This window comes from Lithobates pipiens, unplaced genomic scaffold (assembly GCF_037356315.1).
Source record: "Lithobates pipiens isolate NorthernLeopardFrog02 unplaced genomic scaffold, aLitPip1_a1.2 Scaffold_27, whole genome shotgun sequence".
NCBI lineage: Eukaryota > Metazoa > Chordata > Amphibia > Anura > Ranidae > Lithobates > Lithobates pipiens.
In genome coordinates this window covers 158,205,832-158,222,732 of record NW_027507788.1, presented here as the reverse complement: position 1 = coordinate 158,222,732, position 16,901 = coordinate 158,205,832, and the positions used below count along the sequence as shown (strand labels likewise).

Below are 16,901 nucleotides of genomic sequence, written 5' to 3'. Positions count from 1 at the left end.
AAGGCCGTTCATGCTCGAAAACCCTCTAATGTAACTGAATTAGGACAATTCTGCAAAGATGAGTGGGCCAAAATTCCTCCAGGATGCTGTAAAAGCCTCATTGCAGGTTATCGCAAACGCTTGGTTGCAGTTGTTGCTGCTAAGGGTGGCCCAACCAGTTATTAGGTTTAGGGGGCAATCACTTTTTCACACAGGGCCATGATGGTTTGGATTTTTTTTCACCTTTAATAATAAACACCTTCATTTACAAATTGCATTTTGTGTTTACTTGTGTTGTCTTTGACTATTGTTTAAATTGGTTTGATGTTCCGAAACACTTAAGTGTGACAAACATGCAAAGGAACAGGAAATGAGGAAGGGGGCAAAAACTTTTTCACACCACTGTATATATATCTTTAAAGAAACAAAAAGCTTTTTTTTTGGTGAAACTTAATAAACTATTTTTTTCTGTATACATTATACAATTAGACACCTCAAAGTGATCTAAATTTTTTGCTATAATCGAAATGTAAATACATCCTGGTAATGACTATGAGGAGGTTAAATATGGAGCTTAATGAGGGGTGCACTAGATACCGCGTATCATGAATGTACAAGTACATGTACATACAGAGAAGCAGGATGTGAAGGGGTTAATGTTCAGGTCACATACAGTGTGAGGATGGAGATGAAGGGGTTAATGCATAGGATAAGGGGAGATGAAGGGGTTAATGCGTAGGATAAGGGGAGATGAAGGGGTTAAAATCCAGGGCACTACAAAGACAAGTTTGTAGCGCATGCTGAGACTTGTAGTCCTACAGTGGTGGGCCGTATTTCAGGCTCATCCTTAATACACACGTTTAACAATAATTGCTCATCATCAGAGATCTCACTGTTCATTTTTGTCTGTTTATTGACTGCGGGGCTCTTCCATAATATGACTATTAAAGCAGAAAGATCGAGGAAGACTCTAGCTGGCCCTTGGTCACGCCCACTGGGAAGTTCCTCTGCAAATCCGACTTTGCAGGACCTGCCTGCTCCTCCCTCCTCATGTATTATTTATTATTTATATACAGGCCCCTCCCCTTCACTAGAGATACACAGAGAGCACATGGCTGGAGGGCGGATCTTAGCTTCATTGATGTTAACCCTGTACAGTCTGGAATAGAAGGCTGGGTAGTGATTTATGGATGAGTAGATTTAACAGACTTTACATAAGCGACTAACAAATTAAAGCAGAACTCCAGATAACACTCTTTGAACAGTTATAGCTTATTTTTGTTTACATTTGGGATAAAGGTTTTACATAAATGAATAAAAGCTGATCATTGTAAGCACCCCTGTGCTATTATCAGACTGCATCATACAGTATTGGATATTTTGTGCTAACATTACAAAGGAATCCAGAAATCTGACCGGATGATAAGGACTCAGCTTCAGTTTATATAAAACATTCCTATTCATTCTATAAACCAAATATTAAGAGATTTCTTATTTCAAAAAACATTTCCTGGTCCATGCAAACAAAGAACAGAAGATAGTTATAAAATGAAAATATTTATTTAGAAAACTATATATACAGTATATAGAAACAGTGATCCAAGCAATATAAAAATCAGGAAAGTGGAACAATAACATCAATTCTAAGATGGCAAAGTAGAAGTGATCTTCCTGACATCTTCTCATCCTGATAGAAATAGTGACAGAAAATCGATTATTTTGTACCAAATCTCAGTCCCATCATGTCATCAGGATGAATTGTGGGGGAGGTCTTGCTTCTGCTGTCCCCGGTGGTTCTGGTTCTCCGGGTTGGACTCCTGACCTTCTCCTGGGCTCTGCTCCATGGTGATGGTCATGTCTCTTCCTTGGGCAGCGGGCAGTGCCAGGCGAGGTGCCCGGAAGTGGAGCCGCCCATCCTTGGACATGGAGCACAACACGTCCTCTGGATTCACGTCTTCCGGGAGCTCGGCTTCTCTGCACCACTCTCTGTATTCCTGGAAGAAGCCGCCATTCTCCGCCTCCCTTTTCTTGTCGGATTTTCCCGCCACGATCAGTCTCCTTCCTTCCGTCCTCACTGTCAGTTCTTCTGGAGAAAACGGACTCACATCCAGGGAGAGCTCAAAGTTCTCCTTCCCGTCTTTGCCCTCGGTGGGGGATTTGTCTTGGGGGGCGGTGGGGTGTCCACTCTGAGCCCCCCTCCCCCTCCTCATGTCCGGGTCATTGGCCAGGAGATGGTAAGCCTGGTGGAGGCGCTGCATTCTCCTCTCCATGTCGCTGCTCACGCTCCGCATGTCGTCTTCCAGCTGGCGGAGGATGAGGTGTGTGGCGGTCCAGTGGGGGAGCTCGGGCTGGCGGTAGACATACACAGGACTGTGCGAGGACTGGAGGAGGCTGAGAGGGAACATGTCGCTCTGCTGCTGCTTTTCCTGGAGCTTCTTGTCACAGTTCAGCTGGAGGCCGTCTGCCTGTGTGTCAGCGTCTGCTCTCTGCTGCTCGCTGTACTGCAACCTCTGCCAGCCCGGCTCCTTTTATACTGCCTGAGACACTTCTGTACCCCTCCATGTGCTCTCCATATATGGAGCCAGGGGGAGGGGCCTGGGGGACACATCATGAATAATACGAGGCGGGGCCAGGAACTTCTGAGTGACGGCTGGAACTCTGTACTCTGTGCTGGAGAGTGCTGGAGAATTCTGAGATAGGAGGAGGAGGGGGAGGGGCCAACCTAAACCTGGAGGATTACAACACTAGTGGGCGGGAGCAAGGTGACAGCTGGAGATTGCCAGAGAATTCTGAGATATATCTGTGATAGAAAGAAGAAAAGAATGTACTAGAGGAGTGTACATAGCCGTATACTGAGCACACATTATGGAGATTAGAACAATGTATATATTGTATATATAGATCAGATATACACGGTGAAGCTGATCTCTAGGACAGACAATATACACAGTGTAATTACCATGTTCTAAGAGAGCTGAACAATGTGGGCAAATCCAGGATTTGATGTTATTTTTGTAAGTGTACGCTGTAATCTGTTTTGTTCTGTTTGCGATCTTATAGCAGCACCATCATTTAGGGTGTGCCCCCCAAGTCTGCTGTTTGTATATTGTAAGGGTCCTGACCAGATCCCTTGGGCTGGAGCACCCCCCCCCCCCCCCCCATTACCTCTTATTAGTGTCCACCTGTGTTATAGGAGGAGACCTTCTAGTTCTCCCATAAAAAAGACTTTGTCTCCCATGGTTGAGATGAGGGAATTTTCATTCTGTTAATAGTGTAGGACCCACTGATAATGGGGTACTTTGACGCAGTAAGTGGGCTTAAGCGCCATATGGTGTGCTGGTGTGAAGGTGACCCAGAGCGGTTCGTAGCCGAAAGGGAAGCCTTCTGATGAGGATGGAGAACCACTGGTCGGGGGAGGGGACCCTGGCCTTCTGGCCTGGATTGGGGCAGCTTTAGCTCCGGTCAGTTTTTCGGGAGGGAACGTTGGTTCCCCTTTCTCCCACCGGGGGAAGGGCCAGTACTTCCCAAATGTAATTAGGTAGGAGTGATGGCAAAGGGCTCTCACTAAGCTCCTGGATCTCCATGCCTTTCTGGCTGGGGTGGGGGCTGCTGTGGTCTGGGCTGGGGGGGTCGGGATGCTTCTGTTGAAAAGCCTATGGTGATGTGCCCCTGAAATGGCAGTTCAGGGGGTGCCTTATATTCACTGTGCTTGCACTTTGATACCTGGCACCTTGGTCATGTCACTATAATACATCTTTTCACACCTGCCTCTAGGGCTGGGCCTTTTGGCTAGGACCAGAGGAATTTTTGATTCCTGGCCGGAGGGCCTGGTCATTGTGTTTACAATGGCCACCTTTCTCACTCTCCCTCTTCACTATCCCTTCCCCACTTTACTTATTTATTTTTTTGATTGTTGTGTGTCACATTTTGTGTTGTCACTGCACGTTTGGCGAGTAGGGTGTCGGTCCTCGGGCCAACCCTGAAAGTCTTGTGGGAGGGTGGACATAGGCTTTCTGGCTTGGTTTGCCCTCTCTTTGGGGGGTCTCCCTTCGGGGGAGGCCCTACCCTAGTACCTGGGTGGGTCTGTTTCGGCAGACCTTCCGGAGAATGGCGGTCGTCCGGCTTCTGCTGGATGGGCCATGTATTGGTACCTAAGTCCCCGTCTGGAGTCTAACGCCCCGGGGGATCAGGGTAAGGTCCTTCCTTGTGGAGGACAGCAGACACCCGTTGCACGTTTTTGTGTTCAATCTCTATGTGTGTGCACTTTTTTTGGCACCGGTTGGAAGTTTTTGGGTTGTGTTTTGCACGCCACCGGCTTTTCAATCGAAAAAAAATGGTGTGACCAAATCCCCATTTTTTTAATAAGTTCAGGTGTTTTAAATAGCCTTGCCGGGTTTAATGTAATTTTTTTTATGTGTGCGATGTAATATATTTTGTTCATTTGCTGGTGTCGCAGGGTGTGAGAGTTTGGGGCGCATGAGGACATCATGATCAGGTAAATTGGGGCCTCGGGCTCTGGTCACGTGCTTGTGAACGATGACGGACCTGGTATAGACTTGTTGGTCCGGCACCCCACACAGTGCACGACCAAACACACAATGTTTGATTGTGCATGCTAGGGGGGCGGATTGTGCGGGCTGGGGGGGGTACCCCTGCATCCTATCTGGACCGGCTGCCACTGGTGAGTCCTTCTTGGGAAATGATGGAAAGGTCATTCCACTCACAATGCTGATACTCCATGTGAGACTTTATCCAATGTACTATCGCACATTAACCATTTGTCTACCAAGGTACATTTATAAACACCATGTAGACAGCGGTTAAATCAGGCTCACAGCTGCTTCTGCATCTCTGACCTTGATACCGGCTTTAAAAGATGGCAGACGGCTTTCCAATAAAAGTGATCAGATGCCCTTTCAATTTTTCCCAGGCTACCCCCATGCCACCAGGGTGTCTGGGACTGCAGGAAACAGTAACTATGAAGAACTCAATGAAAATACATTCCCAGAGACCTCCAGCAATCAATAACCACAGAAGCAATGTATATTAAATCACTTCCGCGCTCACAGCTGTCATTTCATGGCTAGTGTAAGTGGGCATCCAACAGACACCCAATGTTTTCATAAAAGGTACCTGTTACTTTTCCCTTCTATCACATAGGGAGCTTCTTAGCCCCTCTTGTGATGGCAATAAAGTAGCAAAAAATAAATAAAAGTAAAGAAATTGTATAAAATAAATAAAAACTATAAAAAAAATTAAAGCACCCTTGTCACCCCTGCAAGGCTGCATTCATGGGCATAGTGAGAATGCAATGGTGGGCACAGTAAGGCTGCATTCACAGGCACAGGCTGCAATGGTGGCAACAGTGAGGCTGCATTCATTGGCACAGGCTGCAATGGTGGGCACAGTGAGGCTGAATTCACGGGCATAGTGAGGCTGCAATGGTGGGCACAGTAAGGCTGCAATGGTGGGCACAGTGATGCTGCATTCACGGGCACAGTGAGGCTGCAATGATGGGCACAGTGATGCTGCATTCACGGGCATAGTAAGGGTGCAATGGTGGCCACAGTGAGGCTGTATTCATGGACACAGGCTGCATTGGTGGGCACAGTGAGGCTGCATTCACAGGCACAGGCTGCAATGGTGGGCACAGTGAGACTGAATTCACAGGCACAGGCTGCAATGGTGGCACAGTGAGGATGAATTCATGGACACAGGCTGCAATGGTGGGCATAGTGAGGCTGAATTCACGGGCACAGGCTGCAATGGTGGGCACAGGGAGGCTGGATTCACAGGCACAGTGGGGCTGAATTCATGGGCACAGTGATGCTGCATTCATGGGCACAGAGATCCTGTATTCATGGGCACAGTGAAGCTGCATGTGATAAGCACAGTGATGCTGCATTGATGGGCACAGTGAGGCTGCAATGATGGGCACAGTGAGGCTGAATTGATGAGCTCAGTGAAGCTGCAATGATGGGCACAGTGAAGCTGCATTAATGAGTACAGTGAGGCTGAAATCATGGGCACAGTGAGGCTGCAATGATGGGCATAGTGAGGCTGCATTGATAAGCACAGTGAGGCTGAAATCACGGGCACAATAAAGCTACATTTGATGGGTACAGTGATGCTGCACTGATGGGCAGTGAACCTGCATTCATGGCATGAAGGCTGCAATGATGGGCACAGTGAAGTTGCATTCACAGGCACAGTGAGGCTGAATTCACAGGCACAGTAAAGCTGCATTTGATGAACAGCGAGGCTGCAACTGATGGGCACTGTGAGGCTGAATTTGATGGGCACAGTGAGGCTGCAATTGATGAGCACGGTGAGGCTGCATTGATGGGCAGAGTGAACTCGTATTTGATGGGTACAGGGAGGCTGCATTTGATGGGCACAGTGAGGTCACATTTGATGTGCACAGTGAGGTTGCATTTGATGGGAACTGGTGAGGCTGCATTAATCTCCTGTATCATGTCTGCATTCTCTTACCATCTTTGGTTTGATGTCCTCAGTCTCTAACCATCTTCTGTATCATGTCTGCAACCTCTGACATCTCCTGTATCATGTCTGCAGTCTCTGAGGGAGTCTGGAGAGGAGTCAAGAATGGGAGCACCGCCGGTATGGGGGTCATGGGAGAAGTCAGACATGTGTGAACTGTGGTGAGAAGACCATAGGATAAAACCAGAGGAACTGAGCTGGAGCCAACTGACTGAGCCCTACATGGTGCACATGAGAGGAGGTCAGTGATAGCGCCGCCAGGCCAGTTTGAGGGGGGTCACTGATGTAAGGGGGGAGTGAATATGATAATGTAAGGGGGCGCTGATATAAAGGTTTCCCCCTTATATCAGTGACCCCCTCCCCACTTTAGTGTATTCTTTCTGCGGAAGGTGGTCTCTGGTCAACAGAATCCCCGCCCCCATCCCACGTTTCGAGTTTCTGATGATTGACCACTTTTAAATGGAATTTGCTTTTATATATATATATATATATATATATATATATATATATATTCGCTGCCTTACCAGCCATGTCAGCATTTATCGATGTTGATGAATTTGGGGCACACAAAACCTGCACGTATTCGGGCACACAGAGTCCTGTAAGACCCCCAGGATTACAAGGATAATTGTAAAAAGGGTCTGTGGCTAGATCAGGGGTGTGGCTAGAGGGTGGCTATTGGGGCTATAGCCCTGAATCTGGGGCCCATAGCCCCGAGCCTCTTGCCGCAGGGTCTCTGCCTAACCAGCAGGTTGTGGCTGTTGCGGCGGCGGGCGGGCTGGCTGCATGAGATAGGCAGAGGAGAGAAGAGAAGCGAGCGGGCAACAGATGACATCTCTCTCCGCCCGGGCAACATCAGCTCTCTTCCGCCCTCACAACACGGTGGAGTGGAGGTCACATGCTTCCTGTTATCGTAGAGCTCCACTTTGCAGCCAAGCCCCCTTGCTTCAATGTCTGAGGTGCGACAGGGAGATGACATCATCTCTCACTGTCTGCCCCGCATCACCACTCTCCTGCTCTCACTAAATAGACCAGTTCTGTCAGCCTGCCACCAATGTAGCGTCAATGCACATTTGGTGGCACTGGCTGGCAAGGCCACATTAGTTAGTAAGTGACCCACATCTGGTGGCCGGTGACATAGCAAGTGACAATCTGCAAATGGTGGCAGGAGATGTGACAAGTGACAATCTGCAAATGGTGGCAAGAGATGTGGCAAGAGACAATCTGTAAATGGTGGCAGGAGACGTGGCAAGTGACAATCTGCAAATGGTGGCAAGAGATGTGGCAAGTGACAATCTGTAAATGGTGGCAGGAGACGTGGCAAGTGACAATCTGCAAATGGTGGCAAGAGATGTGGCAAGTGACAATCTGTAAATGGTGGCAGGAGACGTGGCAAGTGACAATCTGCAAAAGGTGTCAGGAGACGTGGCAAGTGACAATCTGCAAATGGTGGCAGGAGATGTGGCAAGTGACAATCTGCAAATGGTGGCAGGAGACGTGGCAAACTGCAAATGGTGGCAGGTAACGTGGCAAGTGACAATCCACATCTGCTGCCAGGTGAAAATGGCAAGTGACAATCCACATCTGGTGGCAGGCGACATGGCAAGTGACAATCCACATCTAGTGGCAGGTGATGGTGGCAAGTGACATGCTGCATCTGGTGGCAGGAGATGTGGCAAGTGACATGCCCAGGACTCCCATTGATTCTGCAGTATGGTGAGTTGAACAAATTCATTATATATTAGAATGTAACAACAGAAATAATGCACTTCAATGACCCTGAGACCATATCAACCATGGTGTCATGATGATTGAAGCGTCAACACCAGTCATTGCCCATTAAAAATTGCTTACCACCGGTCTCCCCCCCTCCGTGGGCATGCTAAATGGTTGGTGACCGCTGCTATGGCCTCTAGCCCCAGATCCAGATCTTTTGCAGACCTAGCAATTCCCCTGGGCTAGAGCAATGACAATGATTTGGGCTGTTGTGCTAAACACCCTGTTTAACAAAAAATCTCTTCAGAAATCTCCAATTCACACTCCAAAAACAAACATGTCTAAAATGCATAGCATTTTAATGCACGCTAAAACGCACATCAACACAAGTCAAAACACACATCAACGTGCGTCATCACGTGCTGAAATGTACATAAGATAAATGGAAATGTGTATCCATTTACCCTGCAAGTCAGTGAGAATTAAGCCTAATGGTTTTTATAGCGTTGCCTATTGGGAATTTTCCGTACAATCGTTTTTTGTGATTCTACGAGCTTGCACAAGACTTGACATGTTTGGTATCTATTTACTTAACAAAACGCCGTCTTTTATATTTTGCTGAAAAATTGGGTATAATATTGTATTTGTTTGCACTAAAAAGCATTTTAGCAAACTATTTTCTGAAGATAAACATTTGATAAATAACTGTACAAATATTGGGTCATATAAAAATTGCAACACCCATTATTTTATTCTACAGGGTTTGTGTTTGTAGAAAATATATACTTCTTTGGGGTAAATTCTAGCCCAAAAATGCAGATTTTAGTGTGTGCAGAAAATGAAAGAAATTGCCTGAGTAGACAAGTGGTAAAAGCGGATTTCCAGCCGTTTCTGTATTTATTAAATATCAGCAGAGACAAAAAGTACTTTTAATAAACACACACTCACCTGTCCCAGCGATGCGGCCGCCCAAAGCCTCGGTTCTCTCCCCAGCCTCTCCCCGGAGCTGGCATCACTAGTGTAGGCACCTGGCTTTCACAGCCCAGTGCGACTGCGTATGCGCGAGTCACGCTGCGTGTCATGAATGGCCGGACAATCTTCTGGGACCTGTGACGTGTTCCAGAACATTGTAGGGAGGGAGGGGGAGTCTAGGTGGCACAAGCGGATGTGGGAGCTGGGAACCTGTCAAAACTAGGTACCCACTCTCCCCCCCCCCCCCCCAAAAAAAAATGACATGCCAGATGTGGCATGTCAGGGGATCAGGAGTCCTTAAAGTGAAAGTTCCACTTTTGGGTGGAACTCCGCTTTAAAGTGTAATTGTAAAAATAATTTCAGGCTGATCCTATGTTCATCTGCAACTGTCAGGCACTATTGTTCACTCTCACTGTCCACGATCTAATGAAAACAGAAGCACTCCAACTAACAGTATGTACACTATATAGCCGGCCATACATTATTCCTTTTTTTTTTGATGAACCAAATGAAAAAAAAAGAAAGGAACCAATTTCTCCATCCACATGATTGGTAAACTGCAATATGTTACTGTTTTGTTTTTTGATTCAGATACATTTTTTATAAAACATGAATGCAAAAGCAGCAAAGTAAAACTACATTTTAAAATGGTATTTATATAATGTTTTGCTGAGTGCGTCTTCCAGAAACGACTACAGAGGAGACTGGGATGATATAACAAAACCATAAAGTACAGATGAATAGAGAGAAGATCTCCGCAGTATAAAGAATTCTCTGGCAATCTCCAGCTGTCACCTTGCTCCCGCCCACTAGTGTTGTAATCCTCCAGGTTTAGGTTGGCCCCTCCCCCTCCTCCTCCTATCTCAGAATTCTCCAGCACTCTCCAGCACAGAGTACAGAGTTCCAGCCGTCACTCAGAAGTTCCTGGCCCCGCCTCGTATTATTCATGATGTGTCCCCCAGGCCCCTCCCCCTGGCTCCATATATGGAGAGCACATGGAGGGGTACAGAAGTGTCTCAGGCAGTATAAAAGGAGCCGGGCTGGCAGAGGTTGCAGTACAGCGAGCAGCAGAGAGCAGACGCTGACACACAGGCAGACGGCCTCCAGCTGAACTGTGACAAGAAGCTCCAGGAAAAGCAGTAGCAGAGCGACATGTTCCCTCTCAGCCTCCTCCAGTCCTCGCACAGTCCTGTGTATGTCTACCGCCAGCCCGAGCTCCCCCACTGGACCGCCACACACCTCATCCTCCGCCAGCTGGAAGACGACATGCGGAGCGTGAGCAGCGACATGGAGAGGAGAATGCAGCGCCTCCACCAGGCTTACCATCTCCTGGCCAATGACCCGGACATGAGGAGGGGGAGGGGAGCTCAGAGCGGACACCCCACCACCCCCCAAGACAAATTCCCCACCGAGGGCAAAGACGGGAAGGAGAACTTTGAGCTCTCCCTGGACGTGAGTCCGTTTTCTCCAGAAGAACTGACAGTGAGGACGGAAGGAAGGAGACTGATCGTGGCGGGAAAATCCGACAAGAAAAGGGAGACGGAGAATGGCGGCTTCTTCCAGGAATACAGAGAGTGGCGCAGAGAAGCCGAGCTCCCGGAAGACGTGAATCCCGAGGATGTGCTGTGCTCTACGTCCAAGGACGGGCTGCTCCACTTCCGGGCACCTCGCCTGGCACTGCCCGCTGCCCAAGGAAGAGACATGACCATCACCATGGAGCAGAGCCCAGGAGAAGGTCAGGAGTCCAACCCGGAGAACCAGAACCACCGGGGACAGCAGAAGCAAGACCTCCCCCACAATTCATCCTGATGACATGATGGGACTGAGATTTGGTACAAAATAATCGATTTTCTGTCACTATTTCTATCAGGATGAGAAGATGTCAGGAAGATCACTTCTACTTTGCCATCTTAGAATTGATGTTATTGTTCCACTTCCTGATTTTTATATTGCTTGGATCACTGTTTCTATATACTGTATATATAGTTTTCTAAATAAATATTCTCATTTTATAACTATCTTCTGTTCTTTGTTTGCATGGACCAGGAAATGTTTTTTGAAATAAGAAATCTCTTAATATTTGGTTTATAGAATGAATAGGAATGTTTTATGTAAACTGAAGCTGAGTCCTTATCATCCGGTCAGATTTCTGGATTCCTTTGTAATGTTAACACAAAAATATCCAATACTGTATGATGCAGTCTGATAATAGCACCGGGGTGCTTACAATGATCAGCTTTTATTCACTTCTGTAAAACTTTTATCACAAAACTCAAAAAATAACTATTGCTGTAACTGTACAAAGAGTGTTATCTGGAGTTCTACTTTAATTTGTTACTCCTATAAAGTCTGCCTAAATCTACTCATCCATAAATCATGACCCAGCCTTCTATTCCAGACTGTACAGGGTTAACATCAATGAAGCTAAGATCCGCCCTCCAGCCATGTGCTCTCTGTGTATCTCTAGTGAAGGGGAGGAGCCTGTAAATACATCATGAATAATACACCAGGAGGGAGGAGCAGGCAGGTTGCCAAAGTTGGAGTTGGTGGAGGAACTGTGCGAGGACTGGAGGAGGCTGAGAGGGAACATGTCGCTCTGCTGCTGCTTTTCCTGGAGCTTCTTGTCACAGTTCAGCTGGAGGCCGTCTGCCTGTGTGTCAGCGTCTGCTCTCTGCTGCTCGCTGTACTGCAACCTCTGCCAGCCCGGCTCCTTTTATACTGCCTGAGACACTTCTGTACCCCTCCATGTGCTCTCCATATATGGAGCCAGGGGGAGGGGCCTGGGGGGACACATCATGAATAATACGAGGCGGGGCCAGGAACTTCTGAGTGATGGCTGGAACTCTGTACTCTGTGCTGGAGAATTCTGAGATAGGAGGAGGAGGGGGAGGGGCCAACCTAAACCTGGAGGATTACAACACTAGTGGGCGGGAGCAAGGTGACAGCTGGAGATTGCCGGAGAATTCTGAGATATATCTGTGATAGAAAGAAGAAAATAATGTACTAGAGGAGTGTACATAGCCGTATACTGAGCACACATTATGGAGATTAGAACAATGCATATATTATATATATAGATCAGATACACACGGTGAAGCTGATCTCTAGGACAGACAATATACACAGTGTAATTGTAATCCTGACCAGATCCCTTGGGCTGGAGCACCCCCCCCCCCCCCCCCATTACCTCTTATTAGTGTCCACCTGTGTTATAGGAGGAGACCTTCTAGTTCTCCCACAAAGAGGACTTTGTCTCCCATAGTTGAGATGTAGGATCTTTCATTCTATTAATAGTGTAGGACCCACTGATAATGGGGTACTTTGACACAGTAAGTGGGCATAAGCGCCACATGGTGTGACCAAATACCCATATTCTTTTAATATGTTCAGGTGTTTTAAATAGCCTTGCAAGGTTTAATGTAATTTTTGTATGTGTGCGATGTAATCTATTTTGTTCATTCGCTGGTGCCACAGGGTGGGAGTGTTCTGGGCGCATGAGGACATCATGAAAAAGGTAAATTGGGACCTCAGGCTCTGATGACATGTTTGTGAGTTTGTGAGGGGTGACGGACCTGGTACAGACTTGTTGGTCCGGCACCCTGCACAGTGCATGACCAGACACACAATGTTTGATTGTGCATGCTAGGGTGGCGGATTGTGCGGGCTGAGGGGGGGGGGGGGTGCCCGGCTGCCACTGGTGAGTCCTTCTTGGGAAATGATGGAAAGGTCATTCCACACAGAATGCTGATACTCCATGTGAGACTTTATCCAATGTACTATCGCAAATAAACCATTTGTCTGCCAGGGTACATTTATAAACACCATGGTAGACCAGTGGTTAAATCAAGCTCACAACGGCTTCTGACCTTGATACCGGCTTTAAAAGATGGCAGACGTCTTTCCAATAAAAGTGATCAGATGGCCCTTGCAATCTTTCCCAGCCCCCCTCCCCCCATGCCACCAGGGTATCTGGGACTGTAGGAAACAGTAATTATGAAGAACTCAATGAACATACATTCCCCGAGACCTCCTGCGATCAATAACCACAGAAGCAATGTATATAAATCGCTCACAGTTGTCATTTCATGGCTAGTGTAAGTGGGCATCCAACAGCCACCCACTGTTTTCATAAAGAGTACCTGTCACTTTTCCCTTTTATCACATAAGAGGCTTTTATAGCCCCTCTTGTAATGGCAATAAAGTAACAAAAATTGAAGTTGCAATCATGGACACAGTGAGGGTGCAAAGGTGGGCACAGTGAGGCTGCATTCACAGGCATAGTGAGGATGCAATGGTGAGCACAGTGAGGCTGCATTCAGGGGCACAGGCTGCAATGGTGGGCACAGTGAGGCTGAATTCACGGCACAGTGAGGCTGCAATAGTGGGCACAGTGAGGCTGCAATGGTGGGCACAGTGATGCTGCATCCACAGGCACAGTGAGGCTGCGATGATGGGCGCAGTAATGCTGCATTCACAGGCACAGTGAGGCTGCAATAGAAGGGTACAGTGAGGCTGAAACCATGGACACAAGCTGCAGTGGTGGGCACAGTGAGGCTGAATTCACGGGCACAGGCTGCAATGGTGGGCACAGTGAGGCTGAATTCACGGGCACAGTGAGGCTGAATTCATGGGCACAGTGATCCTGAATTCATGGGCACAGTAAAGCTGCATTTGATAGGCACAGTGATGCTGCATTGATGGGCATAGTGAGGCTGCAATGATGGGCACAGTGAGGCTGAATTGATGAGCACAGTGAGGCTGCAATGATTGGCACAGTGAGGCTGCATTGATGAACACAGTAAGGCTGCAATGATGGGCACAGTGAGGCTGCAATGATGGGCACAATGAGGCTGCATTGATGAGCACAGTGAGGCTGAATTCACGGGCACAGTAAAGCTGCATTTGATGGGCACAGTGATGCTGCATTGATGGGCAGTGAGGCTGCATTCATAGGATTGAGGCTGCAATGATGGGCACAGTGAGGCTGCTTTCACGGGCAAAGTGAGGCTGAATTCACAGGCACAGTAAAGCTGCATTTGATGGACAGTGAGGCTGCAATTCATGGGCACAGTGAGGCTGCATTTGATAGGCACAGTGAGGCTGCATTTGATGTCCGCAGTGAGGTCGCATTTGATGGACACAGTGAGATCACATTTGATGGGAACTGAAACTGCATTAATCTCCTGTATCATGTCAGGAGTCTCTGACCATCTCTTGTAGCATGTCTGCATTCTTTTACCATCTTTGGTATGATGTCCTCAGTCTCTAACCATCTTCTGTATCATGTCCGCAACCTCTGACATCTCCTGTATCATGTCTGCAGTCTCTGAGGGAGTCTGGAGAGGAGTCAAGAATAGGAGCACCACCGGAATGGGGGTCATGTGAGAAGTCAGACGTGTGAACTGTGGTGAGAAGACCATAGGATAAAACCAGAGGAACTGAGCTGGCGCCAACTGACTGAGGCCTACGTAGTGCACCTGAGGAGGTCAATGACAGTGCTGCCAGACCAGTCTGCAAGAGGGGGGTCACTGATGCAAGGGGGGAGTGAATATGATAATGTGAGGGGGCACTGATATAAAGTTTTCCCCGTTATATCAATAACCCCCCCTACCTTTGTGTATTCTTTAGGCATAAGGTGGTCTCTGGTCAACAGAGTCCCCGCCCCACCCCTCCCCACATTCCTGGTGTCCCTCTTGATGATTGACCACTTTTAAGTGGAATTTTATTTTATATATATATATATATATATATATATATATGTATATATAAAGGTCTGTGTGCTTTCATATCTGTACTATATATATATATAATACACTCTTCAAACGTGCTTTAAAATGCAGGCAGCCCCAGAGTTACGAACATTCGGCTTGCGAACGACTCCTACTTATGAACGGGAGGCGGTGTGACGTCTCTGCCAATCTGCGCATGCGTAGCCACTTTTTGATGACAGGCACTTTCGACATAACATCAGAAATGACATCTCTGCAGTTCTGCGCATGCTGTTCCGACTTATGAACATATTCGACTTAAGAACAAACCTACAGTCCCTAGCCCGTTCGTAACTCGGGGACTTCCTGTACACGGTTTTACCTTTCATGAACAAGAAAGTTATGCTGTTGGGCTGGTATAATAATGCTATGGGGCTGGTATGAAATTTTTTCCAGGGCTGGTTTTTAGTCCCAGTCTGGGCCTGCCTTACCAGCCATGTCAGCATTTATTGATGTTGATGAATTTGGGGCACACAAAACCTGCACGTATTTGGGCACACAGAATCCTGTAAGACCCCCAGCAAAAGGATTACAAGGATAATTGTAAAAAGGGTCTGTGGCTAGAGCAGGGGCATTGCTAGAGGGTGGCTATTGGGGCTATAGCCCTGAATCTGGGGCCCATAGCCCTGAGTCTCTTGCCGCAGGGTCCCTGCCTAACCAGCGGGTTTTGGCTGCTGCAGTGGGCGGGCTGGCTGAATGAGAGAGGCAGAGTAGAGAAGAGAAGCAAGCAAACTGCTGAGCGGAGATGACATCTCTCGCTGCCCGCTCCACATCAGCGCTTTTCCGCCCTCACAGCACAGTGGAGTGGAGGTCACATGCTTCCTGTTATCGTAGAGCTCCACTTTGCAGCCAGGCCCCCTTACTTCAATGTCTAAGGTGCGGCGGGGAGCAGTGAGATGACATCATCTCTCACTGCCTGCCCCGCATCACCACTCTCCTTCTCTCACTAAATGGACCAGTTCTGTCAGCCTGCCACTAATGTAGCATCAATGCACATTTGGTGGCACTGGCTGGCATGGCCACAACAGTTGGCAAGTGACCCACATCTAGTGGCCGGTGATGTGGCAAGTGACAATCTGCAAATGGTCGCAGGAGATGTGGCAAGTGACAATCTGCAAATGGTGGCAAGAGATGTGGCAAGAGACAATCTGTAAATGGTGGCAAGAGATGTGGCAAGAGACAATCTGCAAATGGTGGCAGGAGACATGGCAAACTGCAAATGGTGGCAGGTAACATGGCAAGTGACAATCCACACCTGCTGCCAGGGGAAAGTGACAAGTGACAATCCACATCTGGTGGCAGGAGACGTGGCAAACTGCAAATGGTGGCAAGTAACGTGGCAAGTGACAATCCACATCTGCTGCCAGGTGAAAGTGACAAGTGACAATCCACATCTGGTGGCAGGCGACATGGCAAGTGACAATCTAGATCTGGTGGTAGGTGCATGCTGCATCTGGTGGCAGGCGATGATGCCAAGTGACATGCTGCATCTGGTGGCAGGAGATGTGGCAAGTGACATGCCCAGGGCTCCCACTGATTTTGCAGTATGGTGAGTTGAACCAATTCATTATATATTAGAATGTAACAACAGAAATAATGCACTTCAATCACCCTGACACCATATCAACCATGGTGCCATGATGATTGAAGCGCCAACACCAGCCATCGCCTGTGAAAAATTGCTTACCACTGGTCACTCCCAACCCCCCCCCCCCCCTGTGGGCAAGCAAAATGGTTGGTGACCGCTGCTATGGCCTCTAGCCCAGATCTTTTGCAGACTTAGCAACTCCCCTGGGCTAGAGCAATGATTTTGGCTATTGTGCTAGACTCCCTATTTACCGAAAAATATCTTCAAAAATCTCCAATACACAATCCGAAAACAAATATGTCTAAAATGCATAGCATTTTAATGCATGCTAAAACGCACATCAACACACGTCAAAACACACATCAACATACATCATC

General features: G+C 47.7%; 2 protein-coding genes across 2 annotated transcripts; one reads left to right on the top strand and one right to left on the bottom strand.

Annotated features, from left to right (window-relative positions):
• Positions 1-1,575: 1,575 nt before the first annotated feature.
• On the bottom strand, positions 1,576-2,589 carry LOC143933257 (heat shock protein 30C-like). Its single transcript, XM_077456143.1, has one exon. It carries the CDS (start codon positions 2,382-2,384, stop codon positions 1,728-1,730), a length of 657 nt encoding a protein of 218 aa, XP_077312269.1. The 5' UTR covers positions 2,385-2,589; the 3' UTR covers positions 1,576-1,727.
• A 7,259-nt stretch (positions 2,590-9,848) lies between these two features.
• On the top strand, positions 9,849-11,068 carry LOC143933256 (heat shock protein 30C-like). Its single transcript, XM_077456142.1, has one exon. It carries the CDS (start codon positions 10,321-10,323, stop codon positions 10,975-10,977), a length of 657 nt encoding a protein of 218 aa, XP_077312268.1. The 5' UTR covers positions 9,849-10,320; the 3' UTR covers positions 10,978-11,068.
• The last annotated feature ends 5,833 nt before the right edge of the window (positions 11,069-16,901 follow it).